This window comes from Cucurbita moschata, unplaced genomic scaffold (genome assembly GCF_002738365.1).
Source record: "Cucurbita moschata cultivar Rifu unplaced genomic scaffold, Cmos_1.0 Cmo_Scf00046, whole genome shotgun sequence".
In the NCBI taxonomy this organism is placed as follows: Eukaryota; Viridiplantae; Streptophyta; class Magnoliopsida; order Cucurbitales; family Cucurbitaceae; genus Cucurbita; species Cucurbita moschata.
Genome location: NW_019268562.1, coordinates 333,799 through 358,930, shown reverse-complemented (window position 1 = coordinate 358,930; position 25,132 = coordinate 333,799). Strand labels below are relative to the sequence as shown.

At 37.8% G+C, this 25,132-nt stretch overlaps 1 protein-coding gene across 1 annotated transcript; it reads right to left on the bottom strand.

Annotated features, from left to right (window-relative positions):
• Positions 1-14,922: 14,922 nt before the first annotated feature.
• LOC111434812 lies at positions 14,923-24,847 on the bottom strand. The gene is made up of 3 exons (XM_023072196.1): positions 24,542-24,847; positions 23,537-24,136; positions 14,923-15,938 (listed from the first exon to the last, which is right to left on the bottom strand). The coding sequence occupies exons 2-3, from the start codon at positions 24,119-24,121 to the stop codon at positions 15,087-15,089; spliced, it is 1,437 nt and encodes a 478-aa protein (XP_022927964.1). The 5' UTR covers positions 24,122-24,136; positions 24,542-24,847; the 3' UTR covers positions 14,923-15,086.
• Positions 24,848-25,132: the final 285 nt, after the last annotated feature.

Here is a 25,132-nt window from a genome sequence, read left to right as displayed (position 1 = left end):
CCCCCCCCCCCCCCCCACAATGCATGCCAAGAAATATTTTTTCGCATGCACGCGAAAAACCCGGCTTCTAGTGAGTTGACATTTTAGAATCGTCCCAAAATGCGACCAAACACGTGCCGTGTCGCAAATTCGGTTTCCAACAATCGAATTGGGGCATTCCCCACCACAATGACAAGAAATATTATTTTCGCATGCGTGCAAAAAATCTCGGTCTTGAGGTGCTGACATTTTGGAACTGCCCCAAAACGCGACTGAAAACACGCTGTTGTCGCAAATTCGGTTGCCAACCATCAAATTAGAGCATTCCCCACCACAATGCCAAGAAATATTTTTGTTTGCATACGCACGAAAAAATTCCGGCTCCTAGAGAGCCGACATTTTGAAATCGCCCTAGAACGCGACCGGAAAGGCGCCGGTGTCGCAAATTCGATTCTCAACCATTAAATTGGGGTAATCTCCACAACAATGCCAAGAAATATTTTTTTCGCATGCGTGCGAAAAATCTCGGCTCCCTGTGAGCCGACATTTCTGAACCACCCCAAAACGCGACCGAAAACGCGCCGGTGTCGCAAATTCAATTCCCAACCATCAATTTGGGGCGTTCCCCACCGCAATAACAAAAAATATTTCTTTTGCATGAGCGCGAAAAATCTTGGCTCCCAAGGAGCCAACATTTCAGAACTGCCCTTGAACACGACCGAAAGGCGCCGGTATAGCAAATTCGGTTCCCAACCATCGAATTGGGGCATTCCCCACCTCAATGTCAAGAAATATTTTTTTCACATGTGCGCGAAAGATCCTATCTCCTAGGGAGCCGACATTTCAGAACCGCTTCAGAATGCGACCGAAATGCGCCGATGTCGCAAATTTGGTTCCCAACCATCAAATTGGGGCATTCCACACCAGGGAGCCAGCATTTCGGAACCGCGCCAGAACGCTACTGAAAACGCGCAGGTCTCGCAAATTCGGTTCTAACCAACAAATTGGGGCACTCCCCACCACAATGCCAATATACATTTTTTTGCATGCGCACGAAAAATCCCGACTACAGAATGCCGACATATTGAAACCGCCCTTGAACACGACCGAAAATGCGCTGGTGTCGAAAATTTTGTTCCCAACTATTGACTTGGGGCATTCCCCAGCACAATGCCAAGAAATAATTTTTTTTGCATTCGAGCAAAAAAATCTCGGCTCCCGGGAAGCTGACATTTCGAAACCACCCCAGAACGCAACCGAAAATGCGCCGATGTCGCAAATTTGATTTCCAACCATCAAATTGAGGCATTCCCCACCATAGCCAAGAAATATTTTTTTCGCCACCGAATGAAAAATCCAAGCTCCGAGGGAGCCGGGATTTCGGAATCGCCCTAGAGTGCGACAAAAAACGCGCCAGTGTTGGAAATTCGATTCCCAACTATCGGAAATTCGATCACAAAGAACAGGATAAAGAAAAGTGCAAGGAGAACTCTGGCTAGAAGGATTTTAGTGCAAAGAACTCTAGCTAAAAAGATTTTTGTATAAACAGGATAGAGAAAAGTGCAAGAAGAACTCTGGCTAAAAAGATTTTAGTATTGATGTATGTACAGAAAGAATTACAGATCTCGCTAAAAAGATTTTTGTATATGCCGGAAGAATTACAGAGAATAGGATGGGATATATATAGGTTTACCAGATTTAACATCTACTGTATATATAGCTATATAGCTTTACCATTTAAACATCTATAACTTTATTAAATATAGCACCAGACGGTAAATAATCTGCTATATATAGCTTTACCCATTTAATCATCTATAACTTTATTAAATATAACACCTATAAATAAATCTGAGGCTAACATCATAGGTGGCCTTATCAAATTTTAAAATATAGTTTTGTTATGGCAAAAATGTGGGTGACATAAAAAAAGTAAAAGTCACCTGACAGTCACGGACCACAGCAAAGCTGTCAAATCAGATAGACGTTAGGAAGATAAAAAGTTTGTTTAAGAACAAGTGGGAGAGAAGAGGACAAATAAATAAATAAATAAATAAATAAATAAATAAATAAAAATAAAATAAAAGAAACCGTACGGTACAAAAGGACCACTGATCTTGAGGATCCCATCATTTAAATCTCTTATATTTAGGACTCTACTTTCGCATCCGGTAAAGTATATAATACTTCTTTACACACGACACGTAGAATCACTAGACAAACTCAATGTGTACCCCTATATCTAACTATAGGCAAGTGTACACTCACGTTGCCAAAAACGGATGGAAAAGAAAAGAGTACAAATAATATCACGAGTGCGTGGGTTTGTACATTACAGAATTATAGAAGTAATTCATGATCATATAAACATACAACATGCATGATGTCTCGTATATAAAATGATGGTTAAGTGAGATGATATTTATAAGTATGATTGAAACATATTGGAGTTGTGAGCCACACGAGCTGTGTCAAAAACAACTTAGTAAGCAACTTACTTATAGGTTCTCATGGCATCAATTTTTTTTTTTTTTTATTAAGTTTCTATAAACTTTTCTCTAGTTCTAGAAAGTTCTGGCCTAATTCTATAGCTATCTAAGCTTCTATGAAGGTCTCCAAGTTTCGAGCGATTTTCTCACATGTCATAGATCCAATCGAGGTTTAGAAGTTGTTCATCGGATTCTAGCGCCACGAATCTATTGAATGATATATCTTTATGATTCTCATACTTAGTAAGCTTGCATAACTACAAGGGATTGACAGATACCTTGGATTGATGTGTGACCTTATCATATCTATTTGGACAGTATGACATTATCTCTTCTTAATATCATCTGTGTAAGATTAGTTGGAGACCCTTAACATCGGACCGTAAAGTCACACTAAATCTGGGTGAGCGACCTAATGTGTCAACCAACTACTAAGTTTTGTTGTGTGGTTTCTCATCCCCTTCAGACAAATTTAGTTCAGGTGGCCCCATGTCGTTTCTGCACTACTAAGGGCACTTATCGGAGCTAACTACTAGTGTAGTCCCGAACCCCCTCTCAAGATTGATTTATGAAATTGAGTCTTCAGCTATCAATCCATTGCTACACTCAATAGTAACTCAAGTAGTCTTGTCACATTGTCCTATTTGACTAATCTTTGTCAAGCTTGACGATACAAGTTCCTGATTACCTATTGCTTGAAAGAGGAACTGCTTGGTCCAACCTTGGCTACCAATTAGTGTTATGAGGCACGGGAGGGAATAGGAAGTGATTTTTGCTCTAATGATACCATTCACACTAATAGTAACTCGGGCTAGCTTTCTTAGTCATCCATAAATGTCGTGGAGGCTTACTAGGTTCTTAGGGCATCTAAGTGATTTAAATTTCAATCTCACATTTCTAGGACACTAGGGATTGGTTCATTATAATCTAACTTATGGGAGTACTATGGTCTTGACCATTGATCGCTACTCATGATCTTAGGATACTCAGTCTACTAAAAACGTACTGACCTAGGTTAAGTGAAACTGTTCTAACTCTAGCACCCTAATCTTAACTTAGTACGCTCGTGCATTTTTTATTAGTTATCTCCATAAAGCATGGAATACATTCATGCAAGCTCAATCGGGAGATTGTATCCATCAATAATAGAGCACAAATCACAATGTCTCATCTTCCTTTCTAGCACAAAGGAAAATATTTAAAACAATATTCACCTCAAATCCTCCTCATAGGGGTATATCAGTAATTTTCCATAACATACATTATATTCTCGTCCAAAATTACCTTTAATTCCTAATCATGCATATTGTAACCATTTAAGGCAAGATATTCTCTAATGTTAACATGTCCTAATGATCCCTTCAGATATTTCTAGAAGAAAGTCAGTTGTTGTGTGCCTTCTCAAGCCTGTGTTTTTTTTTTTTCCTTTTTTAGCTTACTAAATGTTCTAAATTTTTTGAAATTTCTCTTACAAATTCTAATTCAAGTTAAAATAAGGGCGGTATCAAAATTGGGTTGAAAAACAGACAAATGGGAATCAAAATGGGTGAAAAATTCCACTTCTTATGCCCTCACTTGCCTGTCATGCGAATGGAAGGCAGTCCATGTGCGCAGCCCACACACGAGTAGAGGCGTGCATCTAGGAGGGTTAGGCACACTCACTATACGACATGTGGTAGGTTATGATTCACGCTCTTAGCTTAGACGACATGTGTTTGAGTCGGATGATATTTTCCTTCGATTTTTACTTTGTTAACATGTGACTCAATCTTATGCATTTATCGACTGTGATTACCACGTTGACATGCGTCCTCATCCTTTCCAACCACATTTCTCATCTTAATGCATCATACGTGTCAATTGCATTTCGAGTTTCATAAATCTTTTCTAAAATACTCCGTGATTTCTTGATGTTTACTAATTTTTTTCAATTTTTGTATCTTTTTTATATAACTCAATTCAACGAAGGACAAAATTGAAGAGCTTTTATCCCCTAATCCAACTATTCCGAATGAATCTCCTACAGCTAAGTAACTTTTGTGAAGGGACTTTCGTTGGAAACTATATTTCAAATGGCCGAATCAGAGGGGACACAATTATTCATTCCCCACCACAATGCCAAGAAATATTTTTTTCACACGCACGCGAAAAGTTCACTCTTGGGGAGCTGACATTTCGGAACCGCCCTAGCACGCGACGGAAAATGTGTCAGTGTCGAAAATGTTGGCTTTTTTGTCCTTAATCTCATTTTAATTAATTTCAATCAATTAATTGATTGATGTTTAGATGATAACACACCTACTTTTAATTTTTACAATTTTCAGTATTTTTAACTGTCCACTTGTATAAGGTTGGAAATAACGATTTCAACGACTTTTCAATCTCTCAAATCAGAGCTGAAACGAAGAAATTACAATCGAGACAACATACCCGACGTGATGATGTAGCAGCTAAATCAAAATGATGGACAAATCAAAGTATGACACTTCTAATTTTGGATGAGTAACAAATGGTGAAGTTTTTCTTATTATTATATTTCTAAATAAAATTATTTTTACCTAATATAAATTTGAACCTACCCGTTACTCATATCGATTTTAATTATTACTATATTATATTATTATATTATTATATTTTAAAATTTTGGTGGTTACTCACATCGCTTTTATTATTATTATATTATTATATTTATAATAAATTTTGAAATTTTAATTTAACCGCTACTCACATAACTTTTCATTATATATTATTATTATATTTATAATAAATTTTGAATTTATCATTTGACCGTTACTCACATAGGTTTTTATTATTTTTATATTATATTATTATTATATTTAAAAAATTAAATAAATGAATTTAGAAAATTTTATTATTTATTTACTTTTAATCTCCACCTTCCATTACTCTTCAGACAATCCAATGATCAATATTAATTCCACCTTTTGCCACCTTTTTTCTCTATATAAACTATAACTCCCCATATTTTTAACACACAACTTCCACAAAATCTTCAATCCTCATTTGTCCCTAAAATCTTCAATTCTCATTTGTTCAACGTCTCCATTGTTTGCTCTGTCTAAGCTTCCAATCAAAGTCTTCACGGTTTGCTCTCCCAAGCTTCCAAATTTTTTTTTTTCATCTTATTCTTGAGAGAGATTTTTTATTACATTGTGAGAAAATAGTTGTGACTGCTTCAAATTGTAAATCTACTATTTGAGAGAGTTGTGGTGTGTTACTATCAAATTCAAATACTTGTACCGGTTTGATCCTACGTCGTGGAAAGTATTAAGTTTGTTCTTGAACTCGTAAAAAGAGCGTTGTAGTGGTTTGACTCTGATCCGTGGAAAGAGTCGAGAAAGTTGTTTATTCAAATTTTCAAGAGGTGCTTGGGAGTGGAGTAGGTCGAGTTTGACCGAACCACTATAAAACTACGGTGTCATATTTTCCAACTCTTTCCTATTTAATTTCAAAATTATTTTGTTATAGTAATTATCCTCTTCTATTATTTGTAAAAAAATTCATAATTAGAAAAATTAATCATGTTTTAATACTTTTATGTTAAAACCCTATTCACCCCCTTGCCACACCGATCCATAGTAAATTCGGTTCCCAACCATCGAACGACGTATTTTCGCTTGCATTCTAGGGCCCGCTCCTCGAGAGAGAATTTTTCTTACAAATGCAAAAAAATATTTCTTAGCATTGTGGTGGGGAATGCCTCGATTAGATGGTTGGGACACCAAATTTGCAACACCGGCGCGTTTTCGCTTGCATTCTAGGGCCCGCTCCCGTGAGCGATTTTTTCGCATGCATGCGAAAAAAATATTTCTTGGCATTGTGTAGGGAATGCCGCAATTCGATGGTTAGAACCGAATTTGCGACACCAGCGCGTTTTCAGTCGCGTTCTAGGCCGATTCCGAACTGTCGGCTCCCCAAGAGTCAGGATTTTTTCACGCTCAAGCAAAAAAAAAATATTTATTGGTATTGTGGGTGGGAATGCCCCAATTCATTGGTTGGGACACCGAATTTGCGACACCAGCGCGTTTTCGCTTGCGTTTTAGGGCCCGCTCTTCGGAGCCGTTTTTTCGCACGCATGCAAAAAAAATATTTCTCAGCATTGTGTTGAGGAATGCCCCAATTCGAAGGTTGGGACACCGAATTTGCACACCGGCGCGTTTTCGCTTGCGTTCTAGGGTCCACTCCTCAGGAGCGGTTTTTTCGCACGCATGCATAAAAAATATTTCCTGGCATTGTGGTGGGGAATGCCCGAATTCGAAGGCTGGGACACCGAATTTGCAACACCGGCGCGTTTTTGCTTGCTTCTAGGGCTCGCTCCTCGGGAGTGGTTTTTTCGCACTCATGCGAAAAAAATATTTCTTGGCATTGTGGTGGGGAATGCCCCAATTCGAAGGTTGGGACACCGAATTTGCAACACCATCGCATTTTCACTTGCGTTCTAGGGCCCGCTCCTTAGGTGCGGTTTTTTCGCACACATGTGAAAAAAAAATTCGCGGCATTTTGGTGGGGAATGCCCCAATTCGATGGTTGGCCACCGATTTTGCAACACCAGCACGTTTTCGTCGCGTTCTTGGGCAATTCCGAAAAGCTGCTCCGCAGGAGTTGGTTTTTCGCAAGCATGCGAAAAAAATATTTCTCGGCATTGTGGTGGGGAATGCCCCAATTCGATGGTTGGACACCGATTTTGCAACACCGGCGCGTTTTCGTTGAGTTCTTGGGCGGTTTCGAAACTGTGCTCAACGGGAGCGGTTTTTTCACACGCATGCGAAAAAAATATTTCTAGGCATTGTGGTCGGGAATACCCCAATTCGATGGTTGGACACTGATTTCGCAGCACCGGCGCGTTTCGTTGAGTTCTAGGGCGGTTTTGAAACGGTGCTCAATGGGAGCGATTTTTTCGCACGCATCAAAAAAAAAAATACTCTTTATTTTTAGTTCGTGAAAAATTTGACCATCTTTTTACAACATCAAGTCAACCCCACGCGATCGGTGCTCCACAAATTCTCGAAAATCGAGTCATGCATAGGGATTTTCAAAGCTCACTTCTTGTCCCAAACACTTACCCATACTGTCTTATTTGTAGAACAACCTTGCACCACCATTGAAACACCAAGAATTGGAGTCATTTATTCCTTAAAATCCTAGAAATGACTCACCAAAAAAATCATCATCGTTCATAGCCTTGTTGACGTCAACTTGGATTCTCCTATAGGTCCTATTAAATTTTGGGGACAATAGGATGGCTGGATCTTGAGTTATCTAGAGTCTTCTTCGGTAGGCTCATTCTAAAAATAAACCAAGGTTGCAGATTCTATTGTAGGGACTAAAGTGAAATTACTAAAAGGTTGAGGGGCCTTTTTGTAATTACTTATTTTTAATAGTTTATTTAGAAAAATTCAAACATTTCAAAAAAATTATTGCCTTATTTTGATCATTTGTCTATTTTTTGACCTCTTAGAAATTCTTTCTTTCATAATTAATTAAAAATCCAAAAATTTCACTAAAAATTTAAAATAACTATTTTGCCCTTTTTCCTTTCCTATTTCTTTTTCAATTGCCTAAGATCTTCACAAAACCTTATTAGGTAATAAAGTTTCTTCTATGGGCATCATGTCCGTACTTGGGTGTCACAAAATAAAAGGAAGATTTCATGTGAAGAAATCATGGACTTAGGAAGCCTAGAATTAGCTTAAGAACATCAAATTTTGTATAAGAAAAAGTTTGGGGCCATCACTTTGAACATAAACATGAATTTCTTTCTTATAGTTATTCTTAGAAAATGAGGTTGAATCAGAAAGTAGGAGGATCTGAGCAAATTCGCCTCAACCAATAACGAGTTTTAATGGGTTTGCTCTACCAAAGAAAATACTTTTCAGTGAAATTTTGAGATCAATAACTTGGGCTACGATTCACAAAAAGGTATGAAAGCAATCTCAAGTCCTTTCTTGCAACACCATCTTTAAGGTTCAAGAAAAAAAAAATTAAGGGCCAAAAGTCATTCTAAAAGGCTAGAGAAGGCGATTTTTCAAAGGGGTATGGCCACGGTTATCACGTCTTGTTCCTTTGTTTTGAGGAAGAAGATGATGACGTGGTTAATTCAATTGAATTGGTCATGCCAACCCAAAACCTAACCTTCTCTTAGCTTTTCTTAAATTAAATGTGACCTATTTTTATTAAATTTCTTTTTGGATCTTGAAAATAGACACAAAGGTTGACATACCAAAGAAAATTTGGAGCAATTAAAATACCAAAAACTCAAGAATAGAGGGCGTGAACATCAATGATAAGATAAGTAGTTATTCTAGACTTTTCTTAAGATATACTTGTAAGAAGTGCTTGAATTTTTATATGCACCTTGTAAAAAAATGTAGGATTATAGATGAATTAAGCCAAAAACCACAGATTAAGGACCTAAATTGAACATTTTTCTTGAGATTCAATATATATTAAAATAACCCATCAACTGGACTCCAATTGGATATGAAAATTTAATGAAAGGCTTAATATGACATGTTAAGGAAGGTATGAAGTTTGGTAGTTATTAGAGTTTGTTCAGAGGCTAATCCAAGTATAAGTACAAAATAACCAAAATGCCCCTACATACCGGTGCTGGTTTATGAACTAAATACACTCCAAATGACCTAAGATTTTATATATCTCCTCTTTTCAAGAATATAAGAGGGGATATGAAAGCTTTCAAAATTATTGAAGCATGTTTAGGGTTAAACCAAGAATTAAGGGTAAGCTATTACAAGATCCAAACAACCTCCAAATGACTTTGACTTGAGATTAATAAAGCCTAAATATAAGAACATCAAGCTTTGTTCAAGAAATGGGGTGGTAAATGACCAAAATACGTTTGCATGTACCCGAAGGTCCGATTACAAGAAGGAAGGTTAAGAAGATTCAAGAGGCCTATACATTGTATCTTCAAAGGCTAGCTAATGCACAAGTTGGAACAAAGACTTTTGACCAAAAAATCTTTATATCATTAGCATATCAAATCAAGAAAATAATGGAGTGGCAATAAACTCCACTTGACATTGAAAAGTGATTAGAAGACTTTTGCCTTCGTAGTTGAACTACCGGTTAAGACAATTATATCATACCTTTTTTCTTCAATTTGTATTTATTAGCTTTTATTGGTAGTTGTAGTTTGTAGTTAGTAGATGAACTTCATTATGTTTGGGTTATCTTTTTTTTAGCATATTTAAAGGCATGTAATATTCATGTTTGAGAATCATTGTGAAATACAAACAAAACCTATGTGTTTTCTTGATATCTTTTTGGTGTTATTCTTTTTCAAACCTTGCTTTAGGTTTGATGTTTAAACCGATTCATTAAATTAGTTTTGATCAAGCTAATTTTGGAGTGAGTCGTCTTGAAATCTAAGAGTGACTATCATAGATTCCAAGTTCGTTCGATCTAAGAGTTATTCATCTAACCAGCTCTTGGTTGGAATGGAATCAATTCCTTAAGTTAGATTCTTTGTGAAAGTTCGCAAGAATTCTAGAAGGACCTCTAACTTTGCAAAATTCAGCATTGTTGGCACTGGTCAGTTACTATGAATTCTTTAATCAAACAATGGGAAACTACAAGTATGGGTAACCCGAATAATGGGTGTGGTTGTTGTTTAATGACTATGTAAACTACTAAAAAGATATTGGACGGGGATATAGCTTTAGCTACATGTTCTTATTAATAGTAACAACAAGTTATGAAGTTTCCTAGTATCTTCTCAGAGTACCTTAGGTTGCTGACTCTCGCCTAACACTCTAGATTGTTTCTCAATTAGTCGTGGTAATATTTGGTTCAACATCTCTATTGACTATTAGACTTGTCAACCTTAATGCCTCGGGTAGCTTAACACTACATCCCCTTCCTAAGGGGTTAGCTACAAAACATGAAAGTAAGCATCAAGTATAACAAAACAGTGTTCCATCTCTAAATTCTTCAGAAAATATAGAAAATTAAGCCTCATGCATGAATAACCTTTTGTTTCTCATTCTTTACTTTTTATCTCTCTTCATTAACTTCCCAGCCCAACCATGTATATGCCTTATCATGAATCCTAAGCCCTAATCCAAGTTAGCTTGTCATAATAACTTTCCTTTTGTCTTTATAAATACCCTAACATGTTCCTTGAGGTTCTTAAGAAAACCATGAATTCTTATTAGGGTCTCCTTAAGGATAATTTTATTATTTCCTTTAAATTTTGGCTTATACCCTAAACATGTTCTACTTCCTTTAGAAACTAGGATAATTATTCTTAAAGTCATACATAAGTCTATTATTAGGGTTAATAATATTTAGAGTTCGTTAGGATCTCAAAACATCTTAGAGTTCTTATAAGGGCATCTTGGTCATTTATCACCCAAATTCTTAGTTTAAACTCTTTGAATTCTAATAATTTATTACCCAAATTCTTAGTTTAAACTCTTTGAATTCTAATAATAACCTTCCTGTACTTATATATAGACCTTACTTAAAATCTGAAGTTATTTGAAGATTGTTTGGACTTTAAAATAATTTACCATTATCATAGGGATATTTTGGTCATTTTACCCTTAATTCTTTGTTTAATCTCTAGACGTGCTCCAATGACTTTAAAACCTTGAATAATATCTTATGTCCTTGAAATTTGGCCATATATAAAATCTTAGATCATTTGGAGTTCATTTGGTTCATAAACCAACGGTTAGTCATGTAGGACATTTTAGTCATTTTGGGCTTATCCTTGATTTTACTCCTAAACAAATTCAAATGATGACCAAACTTTATACACCTCTTTACCGTGTCATATTAAACCTTAGGTTACAAATTGAACCGTGTCATATTAAACCTTAGGTTACAAATTGAAGTATAATAAAGTGATTTGATAGTTTATTTTAATGTTACTTGAATCCCAAGTCCAGATTTTAACTTGGGTTTTTAGTTCAATTCTTACCTAATCATTTAATTCTTACTTAAATTAAGGTGCATAGTCAAATATAAATGATTCCTCCCCCATATAAGTTGAAAAAAAGCGTCAACGTTGATCTTCGATCGTGCATGAGAGATGTTGTTCTGTGGTTCCCTTGTTGCATCTCCTTGAATCGTCCATTCCCTTGTGTTTTCTTGTTCTCATGCACCTCTGTATGGTTTGATTCTCATGTTGAGATGGTTCTAGTGTAGTGCGACTGTGTAACTCAATACCTTTCTACTGTTCCCTCCCTTCACGCTTGGAATTCATGGTGTCTTTGATAGAGTGACTCTATTTACTTATGCATCCACCCCTCGCTTAATGCCAATCTTCAATCTATTATAGAAGTTTCCGCCATTTTCTCTTCTCTCATGCTTTACTTCCAGTTTCATTAGCAATCAAAGCATTCCTTCCATGAGTCCATCGTTCCAACAGGTAAGGTGTTCAACCATGTCTTGGCTGCATCACTTATACGCCTAATTATGCATGGATTTAGATCTTTTACGGCTGAAAAAGAATTTGTCTTCGTAGCTCTCTCCTTATCATCTGCCAAGTGAATGGCGTTACAGAGATTCCTACCCTAATTGACTATATAAGCTAACAAAACTTTCACCTTGAATTGCTTGAGCTGAGCTCTCTAGCCCATACATACTAATGTAAAATTTAAAACCTGAGTTTTCCCTTTAAAGTAAAACTTTCAGGCTTTGAATATTGATTTTCAAGGTGAGATAGATAGGACAAATGATTAGAAAAATCTCATGAATTCAAGAAAAATATATATAAAAAATGGAAAAAATCAACCCTATGGGTAAATTGGTCATTTTACCCTTCATTCCTAATTAGGGGTCTGCATTAGCCCTAATTAGATGTTCAATGATGAATAAAAAGAAAGAGAGAGAAAATGAAAAGAGGGAAAGAGAGATGAGGGTTTAAAGATTCTTGAGTGAAAGTTGAGTTGATTGGGATCGGAAAATTGAATTTCAATGAACATCAAGAAGCTGAAAATTTTGTAAGTCTTAATTTTGAATGTTATAAAAATTTAAAGAAAATAGAAAAAAATAAAAAACTGGTTTGAAAATTTTGATGAAAGAGTCGAATGAGCAGGTGGTAGTAGATTTTACTTGTAGGGATCGCTAGGACGTGCTAGCATGCAAGGATTCCTTACCATAAGTGGTTAGGTATTGCATGTTAAATACTTCATAATGGCGTTTTTGGATGAGTATGAAATGAATGTATGTTATGGTTGTTAGACGAACACGACTCTCCACAATGGTATGATATTGTCCACTTTGAGCATAAGCTCTCATGGCTTTGCTTTGGGCTTCCCCAAAAGACCTCATACCAATAGAGTTAGTATTCCTCGCTTATAAACCCATAATTATTCTCTAAATTAGCCGATGTGGGACTTCCATCATCCAACAATGGTAAAATCACCGTTATGTCCCTAGGTTGAGATTTCCAAGAACCATGTTGTTTTATGGAGGCATGGCTAGAAAGAAAATATGCATGACTAGAATACGAGTTGGGCAATATTCATGAGTGTGGTATGCATGATGCAAGAAATTAAAAAAAAATGCCCGTATGATGAGATTTGTGATTAATGATGTTTTATATGTATTCCGCTATATTAGAAAGGAGGATGAGCTATTGTGATCTGTGCTTCGGGTAATTAATAGATGTTATCTCCCCGTTGAGCATGTTTGCTTGTTTGATTGTGTGTATGATTTGTACCTTATGATGTTATCTCCACGGTGTCTTAACATGATTTAAGTAGCTTATAGAACCACGAAACTAGTTGAGTTACTATTGAGTGTAGAGTCGGGTCAGGGTCGACGCTATAATCCCATTAAACAAGTTATTGACAAGAACTAGGGATTACATGGATAGTTAGCTCAAGACAAGGACTCCTTAAGTGTAGAAACATGCAAACCTGTAAACCAGTCCTTGTTGGACTAGGGACTACACATAGATGTCAAGATGAGAGCCCCTATTGAGTGTAGAAATGAGTCAAGGTCGACGCCATAGATGTCAAGTAACTCGTCATTCGAACTTTCTCAAGTAATAATTATATGGATTGCTAGGCCATGCAGGCATGCGAGCATACCTTGCCATAGGGGGTTAGAATATGCATGATTAAGACTTTAGCCGGTCATTTTTTTTTTTAAAAAAAAAAAAATGGGAATTCATTCGATGTTATTGAAAATTACAAAATGTCTTTAAGATGAGATTTCTATAATGCATGTTATTTTAATGTTTTTCGCAGTCTAGAAAGGAGGATGACATATTGTGATATGTGCACCAGGTGATTGACGGATGTATCACCCCGTTAAGCTTGCATGAATATAAGGTGATTGATTTGATTATCTCCCTAGCCATGTATGCATGAAAACATAGGATACGTTTGTGTGTTCTCCCAGTAGAGTATAGTTATCTGCATTGAGTTTAAGGTGATTGATTTGATTATCTCCCTAGCCATGTATGCATGAAAACATAGGATACGTCTAGGTGATTGATTGTGTGTTCTCCCAGTAGAGTATAGTTATCTGCATTGAGTTAAGATTAGGGTGCTAGAGTTAGGCTGGTTAAACGATGACCTAAGACAGGATACCTCCAGTAGACCGAGTACCTTAGAATCATGATTAGTGATAAGGGGATTCGATCCAAGTTCTCCCAGACCAAGAAAACTCAAGGAATTAGTACAAAGAGTCATGGAGTAGAGTTTGCATTTTAAGCCACCTCGACACCCTATGAACCTAGAAGATTTCCACTGCACCCACGAATGATTAAGGTTTTTCATTAGGGGCTACTAGTACGAATAGTGTCATTAGAATCTCCACTCCCATATCCACTCCTATACCCCAATGGCACTATCGCAACCTAGGTCGAATCTAATAGTGGTCTCATGCCTAGTGGTATTGTTGAGCTAGGCTTAGAATTAGGGTAGTACGTCGATGAAACTAGGTGCCACTATCTGTGCTACAAACCTGTTATGAGAGGAGGCGAATAACCACACAGGTAGATGTAGTAGTTATGCACATGGGTGTTGCTTCCTGCAAACTGAAAGTAACTCAATAGCCTCGTGGAATGATCTACCAACTAACCTTCTATAGATGATATTCAGACCAGTAGACGCCATACTATTCTACCAAATTTTATTGAGGTAATGTCTCAACCCAAGATGTCAGTCATTCACTAACTAGACAAAGCAAGCTACCTGAGTTGAAATATAGAAAGACTAAGTAACTCCTATAGACCCCAAGGGATAAGAATTAGACCAAAAAACCCGGCAGAGTTTCAAAGCCTCCCTAGAAACTCAAGTAGCTCTTAAGATTAGACCTGAACCCATCTCATATAGGCAAGTGCAGAGAAAGAAATCACAAAATGAATGGCACATCAAAACTAATATTACTTTTTAGAAATCCTTAGACCTAAATGTATTGAACATTGGAAAGGTGGCATAGTGTGTTGTGAGGAGAAATGATTTATAAGTTCATTCAAGGGTTGTTAATTATGTGCCTTTAATACGGACTAGTTAACATTATTGAGTTGGTAAGGAAAACTATGGGACACCCAAAGAATCAAACAAACAACTTTCTTGTATGGTACATCGAGTGGGAGACGACGAACATTTTGTATCATTTCAACGGATTCCAGCCTTGAGGAAGCCTCCACTTCCTATGCCAATATATCGACACTCTTGACCACAAAGGGAACCCAAAATTGTAGTCCAGGGGTTGATCAACAAGTCCTCCAACCATCAACGGCAACCAAATGTACCTCGAGTCTCTAAGGTCGGCAGGGTTCCATCGGTCTGCCATGAAAATAAACAAGCCGGGGTGTGAAGGTAAGGGAAGAACAAATGTGCTCTGAGAGAAGAAGGTAGCTAGTCGAAACAACTTGTTTCCACCTATACAAGGGTTTCCCAACGTCTCCCATGGACCCATTATCGACTCTGATGCGTGTGCCAGTGCCTCGTTTGGTGCCCATCCCGTGCAACCTGATGTGATCATATAGTAAGTTCCCTGGTGTTTAAACAAAGCCGGTGCTTCCCGGTGCTGGCCGACGAGAATCCTTTTCGCTACATTGGTCACATCGAGATAATCTTCTGAAAGAGGTCCTATATGGAGCTCACTATTGTCTTCAGATGAGTAAACGAGATAGGCTGTACCATCATCATCTTTGAAGATTGTCATGTCTCTACTATCAAATCCATGTGGTCTTTTGCTATAAAGATAATCGAACGGACCGGTTGGGTAATCACTGACGGCAACACCAACAGAAGCCTTCGTATAGTTCGCATCATCGATATGCATCCACATTACATATTTTCGAGTCCTTGAGTTGTAGATTACTTTCGGCCTCTCGAGCACGTTGGATTTGTGAAGATCATGAGTCTCGTTGGTTTCTTCCGCTGTCAAAACAATGCCTTCATTTCTCCAGGTCCATAAGTCTTTGGAAGAGTAGCAACCGACTCCTATAATGTCAACCTAATCATAAGAATGCCAACAGGTTAGTGTAGTTTTGAAGGTTAATTGGTTGCTCTTGAAAGTCACATGATGAACAAAAGATGGTGACAAAATGTGATAAATTTAAAGCAAGTGGCGCAGGATTCAAGATTATCCGATCTGAAAGAAAGTCGCAACAGAACAATCGTTGGTTTTAAGATCATTAGATGAAAAATATTACATCCTCCGATCAACTCAGTATCAACAATTCTGACGGCCCTTCAAACTCCTGATATCAATCATCTCAATCACAGGAAGGATCCTAGAACACAGCCTAATAGATGGTTCAAAAGCTGAAGATAAGCAATCAACCCAAAATAGGCAAGAACATAAGAACAGAAGTTCAACTTCAAGAAAACGTTCTAACATGCATTTCCAACTTTGGTTGAAGTTTCTACTTGAATTTTTAAAATTTTCGGGGTTCCTTTCGAGCCATGTATACCAGAAAACACCTTTGAGTGAATATTTCGACAAAATCTTCGCATTATTCTTAGAAAAGATGGCCCAGAAGGAGCTGTTCTATTGTTCTTGCGGTCGAAGGAGGACAGCAAGAGGACAGCAAGAACTAATATTTAATATTTAAGTGTCGAGAAAACTAATCTTTAACTTTTTTTCTTCCTAATTTGGTTTGCAATCTTTCATTATATAAATCTGTAAGCATAAACATCACGAATTCAAGCGTATAATGAGATTCTAGCATAACAGCAACACACAAGAGAAAATCTTTCCAATATTTACCAAACATCACTTCTATCCTTTTTGCCATGACACACAACAAAGGATTACCACATGTTGAATAATCTTGATTGTGTTGTTGAATTAGAACAAACTTCATTGAAAATGTAGGTTTGATGTTACACAGCACACACTTGCAAAGTAACATACATGGAATAATTTTAAAAACTTGGTAAAAGAATTGAAAGGATAGAAGCGATGGAAACAGAGAATGAAAATCTTTCAAGTACAGATTAGAATAATGAATGAGAGCGATCCTAATGATAGGATAACTAATGAAGAATTAAAAGAATTGAAAGTCACTATCTAACCCATTAAGGTGTACATTCATTTTCGGTGGCTCAATCATATGAACTCCAGTTAAACGTATTTTGCTTGGAGCAATTTAGTTGCATGTGAGTGAGAATAAAGCATGCTACAAGGACTTATGTTAGTTTGTGGGGATAGTCTTCACTCTTAGAAGGGAAGAGAAAATAGCTTGACCATAACACAAGGGATGTTAGGGAATACCGGGGCACACAGGTTTAACATCTTAGGATTGTGGAAGGTAAATTTTACGAGGTATAAGATTCTTCCAAAGATGGCTAAGGATGTATTTTAGGATTGTGCGCTTAGAGTCCTCTCAATAACACGGATTCCCTAGAACTCCTTTATCTCTGATATCATTAGTGTATGGGAAGCTTACAAGCACTTTGAGTATTCTCACAACCAAGGTACCTGTAGGATTATTACCAACTACATTTGGTTGTCAAGGTACTTATAGGATATTAAATCTTGTGTAAGCGGCTACTATGGTTTGAGCTAGTTTATTTTGTCTTTTATTATTTACATGTCCCTTGAGGACCACTAGACCAACCTAGGGTGATTTTCCTAAAACTAGTGTTAGGTCGAGGGCCCTACCATCAAAATTACTTCAATCGGCTACCTCCCTCTTGCTTCTTATGTAGAGAGAACTATAGAGTATACGAGTGCCCCAAGAAAGCGACACTACAAGCCTTCCAAGCAGCTTTGGACGCAGACTTAGAGGCAAAGTCAGAAGGTGGGAAAACTGAAAAGTCGTCATCGAAGAACAGAGCAAACCCTCGTATGGGGCCCTGAAGTTTCTATCTGCCCTACAAAAGAAAGTAGGGGAGTCAAAAGAGCCGATCGAAAAAGGTCTCGTGTATGTAGAACCATGGGTCAATCATAAATTGGCCAAGAGTAAAATGGTAGATTCAAATCAAACAATCGTTCAGCTCATATCAAACAATCCACTCGAGGAGGTTTGGCTTCGCCTTACATCTTGGGATTGTTCGTTACTTAGATCAAACAATCGTTCAGCTGTAGCATAGGTCGTGGAGAGGTCTTGTATTCTCTGCCCATATAGTTTGGACTTCGCTCATGGCTTTAGTCCTTCTATGAACGGGAAGATCTTGTCTTTCTCGAACATATCTCAGATGTCCAACATGAACACTGAGAACTGATTGACATACTCTCGGATGTTTCTTGTGTGCTTGAGATCTCGCAATTTCCTTCTAGCCAAGATTTCAACATTCTCTGGGAAGAATTGAGATTGAAGTTCTTGTTTCCGTCTTTTCCATGTGTCTATTGTGCACCGGCCCTATTGAATATCAATGTACTTCGATGTCCATCAAAATTTCGCATCCTCGGCTTGATGTATGGTGGCCAAGGTGACCTTTGCTTCCTCTATTGTTGTGTTCATCGCCCGAAAGTATTGATCAAGGTCGCTAGGACCTCGGCATCTCGAACCCCATAGAAGGGTTTGGGCTGCGGAACCTTGATCTTGTTGAACTGAACGGCTCCCCTTGTAGGGGTTTGATTTCCCACCGTTCTAACAGTGATATTAACTCTAGTGCTTAGATCCGTCATTTATGTTGAGTATTGTTGGGAGGTTGTCCTACATTTGCTAATTTAGGGAATGATCATGGATTTATAAGCAAAAAAATAGATCTCCATTGGAATGAGGCCTTTTGGGGAAGCCCAAAGCAAAGCCATGAGAGCTTATGCTCAAAAAAGGCAATATCACAATTGTGGAGAGTCGTGATTCCTAACATGGTATCAGAGCCATGCCCTAAACTTATATGAGCCTCAAAGATGTAGTCAAAAGGTAAAGAGTTGAACAAAGAGTGTACTTTGTTTGAGGGCTCCAGAGGAGTTGAGCTTCAATTAAGGAGAGGTTATTCAAGGGCTCCATAGGCCTCAGGGGAGGCTCTGTGTTGTACTTTGTTCGAGGGGAGGAATGTTGAGGATTGTTTGGAGGTTGTCCCACATTGGCTAATGTAGGGAATGATCATGAATTTATAAGCAAGGAATAGATCTCCATTGGAATGAGACCTTTAGGAAAGCCCAAAGCAAAACCATGAAAGTTTATGCTCAAAGTGAACAATATCATACCATTGGGGAGAATCGTGATTCCTAGCAATTTCTGCCCTGACCACGTCGAAGGCTAATTTCACATCTTCAAGTATCTCAGAGACCATCTACATAACTGCTTTTTGGGAGCTGTCTAGACCATCAACTCACTCTTAAAATAGGGCAGCAGAGCCCGTCAAGCTGTCTCCTCGCTCGAAGCCACCGGTCTTTGTGGCTTTTGCTTTTAGGTTGTCTACTCGGTAAATATGTTCCTGGATGGGTAACTCATCTAATCAACCTGCAACTACATCAACCATATTGGTCTTGTCGGCGAGCTCTTTCACCCGCTCGTCCAAGTACTGAACATTGTAAGGAACTTCTCACAAGAATTGCATCTGTTCTTCGATGTCGACTAGTCGATCGATGTGGGACTTGTTCAACTGCTTGGTTGTAGCCGTGTTTACAGAATCACATTTGGAGCCAACTCGACTCGGATACCAACTGTCACAATCGCAGTCTTACGGGACGTTTTTTAAGCGATTGTGCGGCACTCACTCTCAATACCGAGTGAGTCCGCCAACTCGAAATCATGTTGCCTTCTTCCTGACGACGTATACTCAAGCCTCTGGCCTTGCTTTAAGGAGAAGGTTTTAGAAAACAGCACCAGAGAGAGATTTTAGAAAGAGAATTTGAAAACAAAATTGTGAGAAATGAATAAAGCAATGTTATAGGCTATAAGCGAAAAAGGCAACACAATGGCTTAGATAGCATGTAACTCCGAGTACGAAGATTTGACGACTAGTCACATCTCCCTATGCTACATTCAGAGGCATTTCAGGTCTACCAGGCATATACATGATTCTATTGAAACATCATACACCTAGAAAATACAATAAAGAAACTATACATCATGAAAGCAGTGAAAGCAATGAAGTGGTACAACTCAAGGGTTCTGGCATGCAATGAGCATGCGGCCATGGGCAACACGACTAGGACAAGCATGACTGTGACACCGTGTAGCTATTGGGGGTTCCCTTTAGATCGAGTCGTCTTCCTTCTTGTCATTTTATTATTATTTTAAATGCTACTTATCGAAACTTGTGAATTTTTTTGGTAAACCGTTTTGACTTGACTCACGGATATTACCTTCAAACTACCTTTATGTTGGTTTTGAATGCATATTTGAATTTTAAATTCCTTGTGTTTCCCGCTTTACATAAAAAAAAAATTACCACCTCTTTTTAAGTTCAAGTGTACGGGGTGACCTATGATTCAAGGCATCAAAAATCGCGTCATTAAAGAAGGAATCATATCATTCAAGCTTTTTCTTTTACAAATTTCTCCTAGAGGAACAACATGAAATTCATTTTCTACTATAGGACTGAAGGTTACAATGGCTTAAAGGAAGAGACTTAAATTCAAATTACTTCAATAAAATTGATGCTGGAAGGAAGTGTAGGCCTCATCAGTACGCAAAAAGAAACGGGCGTCCCTTTTCCAATGATGCGCACCTTCAAACAGACATTGGGGTAATTTAAGAAGTCTAATACTAGAGATCCTGTTCTAAGATTTATTTCCTCAGGTCTGCACTGGATGTCAATTTCTGTTCTAAGATTTAAGAAGTCTAATATTTTTGTAAGTGCCTTTGGCCCATCTGACATCCACTCAGAAGGATGAGGACCCTATTTGCTTGCTATAATCCTCTATCGACTCCGAGGGGAAATTGGCATAACCATTTAACCAAAAGGGCTTTGTTTTGAGCTTTTTAATTTCCAGAATTTTGAAACTCCTACGTGAGTCTTTGTTCCACAATAACACTCCTTTGAGGACCCTTAGCTTCCCCATGGAAGATACCGTTCCGAATTTCTTAATTTCCAGTGGTTTCCGCATTCAACATGAAGGAAAGGAAGATTATAAGGAGGTATGGTTCAGCCAAATATTTTCAAATATGAAAGGACACAAGCATCACCTCTGGACACCGGTCGAAGGTTATTCTAGGGCCTAGCAATTGTCTCACACTCCCATGAACATTCATCTACCCTTTAGATATCAGTAACCTATGAAGTCTAGTACGTGCCCTACTATTCAACCAAGTAAACTTTCCGTACAATAGAGGAGAGTCGAAGAGGCTATTTCTCTCAATAAAATAATTGAAGAGCCTATTGATTCCATCGTCCAGCCAGCCAAGATCTTCTCAGTACCAAAGCAAATTACATAAAAGCTCCCCACCACACATCAACAAGGCCCATACAGACGAAATAGATCACCCAACTCATCTCAAGCAGCATTCCTTCCTCTGGGGCTCAGAAGACCATAAACTTGTCGGCCATGACTAATTAACATTCCAATTTCAAGGAGGTGCATCAAAAAACTCTAAATCAATTCTAAACTCCTCGGTAGTGTTCCTCACGCTATAACTATCATCTAGACCAGTAACATCATGCTGTCTATTCCTAGTTGCAAGTTTCCCAAAATATCTGGCAGATCATGATTTTATATATAAAAAGCAGTGACGCGTATTAATCAAAAGAACCAAACAACAACTCCCCACAGTGGTCACCCCTCCCCACAAAACTAAAAAATGAGAGCCTTCCAATTGAATCATCAAAAGGCATTAATTGCAAGAGAATTTAGTGTGAACTGTACACCACAGAGAGGCCTTGTATTGCACCAAACGCCAAAAGGACTCAAGAAGAATACTTACTTTTAAAAACCTGGCTATTCCTTTCCTTCGAAAGGCTCTGAAGGAAGGACGGCATATCACACCTCCAAAGGACTTCCCCTTGCCGCCAAACACCCTACCGTTGAGCACTTCCATAAGCCAATCATTAATGTTCTTAGGGAAGTAGTAATCCACCCCAAACACATTGAAGATAGGCTGCTGCCCTTTAGCCACAAAAGAACATTGCAAGAACATGTGATCAAGGGATTCCTCCTCTTGTGAGCAAAGCAACACATAGAAGGAGAGATCATCTATTTTTGAAAGTTGAAAATTCTTTTAAAGCTTCTTCAAACTTCTTTAGGCTAACTACCATAAAAGAACTTTTCACCTTTTTTGGGACCTTGAATTTCAAAATTAGGCTAGCTGAAGGGTACTTCAATCTTGTGGCCCCATTTGTTTGATTCAAAAAATTAGATTGGTGTTTCTCTAATCACCAAGGACTTGTCCTAATCTGCAAGGGTTTAATAAAAGAAGTTGAGCAGTCGGGTTAATGCTAATTTCATCTTCTTTCCTTGCCCCAAGCAAGGTTCATTGTCTGATAATTATTTTATCGTAACTTCTTGATGTATTGTGTTGTAGCTTTCCCAAAACCAAACAGATTAGAATATCACATTTATTAGACTCTTGATTTCCACAAATCATTTACCGAAACTTTAGAAAGAGAGGGAACATCAACTGACTCTTTAACTGAACGTTTAACCAAGAAAATCCTGTTTTATCTAAACTCCATTTTCTTGATCTCTAATCTCAAAATCAGCATACTCTCGATCAGCTCCAAAAGGCCACAAAGCACACTCACTTCCTCTGCCTTAAAATTTCTTCTCACTGTCATACTCCCAAGATCATAAAGTAACCTCCCAAGCATCACATACCATCTCAAAAACTAAAGATTCATGAGTTGGACGTAGACCTTATCAAGAGTGGAATAAGGTACAAAAAGATGAACTAGAAGGAATTCAACATATAACGATCAATGGAGCCTGATATTTCATATTTAAAAAGATATAGACATAAAGTCATTAAAACCACCATGGAGCAATAATTGGGATTGGAAATTGCCATAATAAAGAAGAAACTATTGTTAATAATGGAAAAGGAGGGAAAAAGACTGGAGTACTAATCAAAATCTTTTGTTTCCATACAAATTCATAGAGATGCATGCCAACAATTTATGCAATAGGAATATTTTTAGATTAAATTATCAAAATTATTCCTGAACTATGGGGTTGGGTTCAGCTATACCCCTAAACTTCGAAAAGTTTCGTTTTAACCATTGAAGGTTGAACTTTTTAATTACAGTCCTTGAAGACTTTTTTCGTTAAATCTATAGATAGAAACGTTTTTTTCTACTCATGGATTACTTAAGTGAACAAATCTAAACACCCGGAAGTAAATTTAAGGTGAAGGATTAGCAAAAAAAATCATAAACGAAAGAACAAAAAATGGTGGTGGTTGAAAGGAGGCCACATACAAGGTTCACAGATGCACCATGTGTCTTTATTTTTTCCATGTAAGTGTTTAGATTTGTTCACATAAGAATATACAAACTTTTCCATCTACAGATTTAACTGCAAAAGCCTACGAGGGCTGTTTTAAAACAAACTTCAAACTTAAAGAGTTAAAATTACACTTCAAAAAAATTGGGTGCATTATTGATACCAACTTCTTGGTTTAGGATGTGTTTATAATTTAACCAATATTTTTAGCCATGGAAGTATTAGACTATCATTACAGAAAATGAAGGCTCAGAAAGGCAGAGTATAGATTTTACCCGTGCAGCTCCCTTTTTGTGAGCATGGTAGGTGGGGCCATCTTTATACTCTCCATACCAATAGTATGTTTCAGATCTTTCATCGAATAAAACTCCACCTCCGTGAGCTTGAATAGGATTACCCTCAGTATCCAGCCAAACTCTCCCCGGATAATAGAACATGCTATCGTCTCCCGGGATCATTGGATCAACAGAAGTTTTATGATCAGGAAAGAATTTGTGCCTAAGCTGTGAATCTTCATCAAGAAATTCATCAATCAGTGTGGGCGTTTTCTTTGGTCTTCGCTTTGCTGCACGTGGAGATCTCTTACGAGGAGGGGGAATTTGAATGTTTTCTTCTTCCACCTCTTCAAGTTCACGAAAGTGAAGGTGACTACTTGTTCGAAGTTGGATACCCCGACCTATCTCATCCTTACGGCTTACAGGAGAACATAAATGTAGCAAAAGAATACACCCCATTAGACTCCCTATTACCACGGATATCAAACATCTGCTCCCGGCATCGCAACGTAAAGCGGTTGATTTCCTGTATCTGTTCCTCATATTCATTTTCTGGTCCTTTTTATCTCCAAGATAATGCAGCATTTAAGAAAATGAAACCTATGGGATTCAACAAATTCAAACAGACATAAGTCACAACATTCTACTACTGTACAGAGAGGAAAACCCCAATTTCAAAAGCTCATCAACTATTGTAGTTAAGATTTAGGTAAAACAAACAACAAGATAAAGAAGAGGATAAACAAAGGACGAAAGACGAGAAGGATCCCTCGATGAGTAAATACGAGAAACAAAATCAAAGGAAATTGAACAATCGTGAACAATATCTCGGAAATAAAACGCATCAACGACATAGATTCAACAAAATATAGGAAGATGATGACAGAGAGCAGATAGATCAACACAAATTAAGAAACAGAACGAAGAGAAACGAAAATAATTGCAGTAACAGAAGAAAACAGCAACAGAAGAGCAAGAAAAACCGATTTGAGGAGGAAAACAGACCTGAAAAATGAAGCGGAGTTGGGAGACATAGGATTGGGGAGAAGATGCGGTTTGAAGTAAAAGGAAAATCGGAAATGCAGTGCAGTAATTGAGCAGAATCCGGCGATGATGATTGAAGATGGGTTGTTGATGAGGCCCTCCGATGGGGTCGGGTCGCTTTCGGATTCGCAGAGTGAGGAACGGAGAAGGAGAAGTTGGGATGTCGGATCTTAGTTTGGTAAGAATGTGGATAGATGGTGACCTCGACTTGAAACCAAAGATTCAGTGTGTCCAGCACGCATTTTTAAGAAATGTCTGAAGTCCATACGGTTGAAGTCCACAACTCTTCTTGCGCCTATGACCTAGGGTTTTCCATATTTTGACTTCAAGAAAACACGTTACTTCAATATTTATTATCTACGTTTTATTGATTATGAATAACGAATGGGTAAAAAAATATTGTTTTGAGCTATGGGATCCAAGGTTTGACCTTCTACTTCTAAATTGAGGTGTTTCCTGCTTACACAAGTGTCGTCCCGTTGTCACTTCTTTATTGAATTCAAAAAGAGACTAATTAATAAAATTCTCTTGAAATTTATACTTTATCTTAAA

What these genes read in the sequence shown, in the direction of transcription:
- LOC111434812 (XM_023072196.1), bottom strand. Translation starts at nt 24,121, where the DNA reads ATGCTGCATTATCTTGGAGATAAAAAGGACCAGAAAATGAATATGAGG. An exon ending in ACAAAAAGGGAGCTGCACGG is followed by an intron (nt 15,939 to 23,536) that starts GTAAAATCTATA and finishes TCTTATGATTAG; the next exon opens with GTTGACATTATAGGAGTCGG.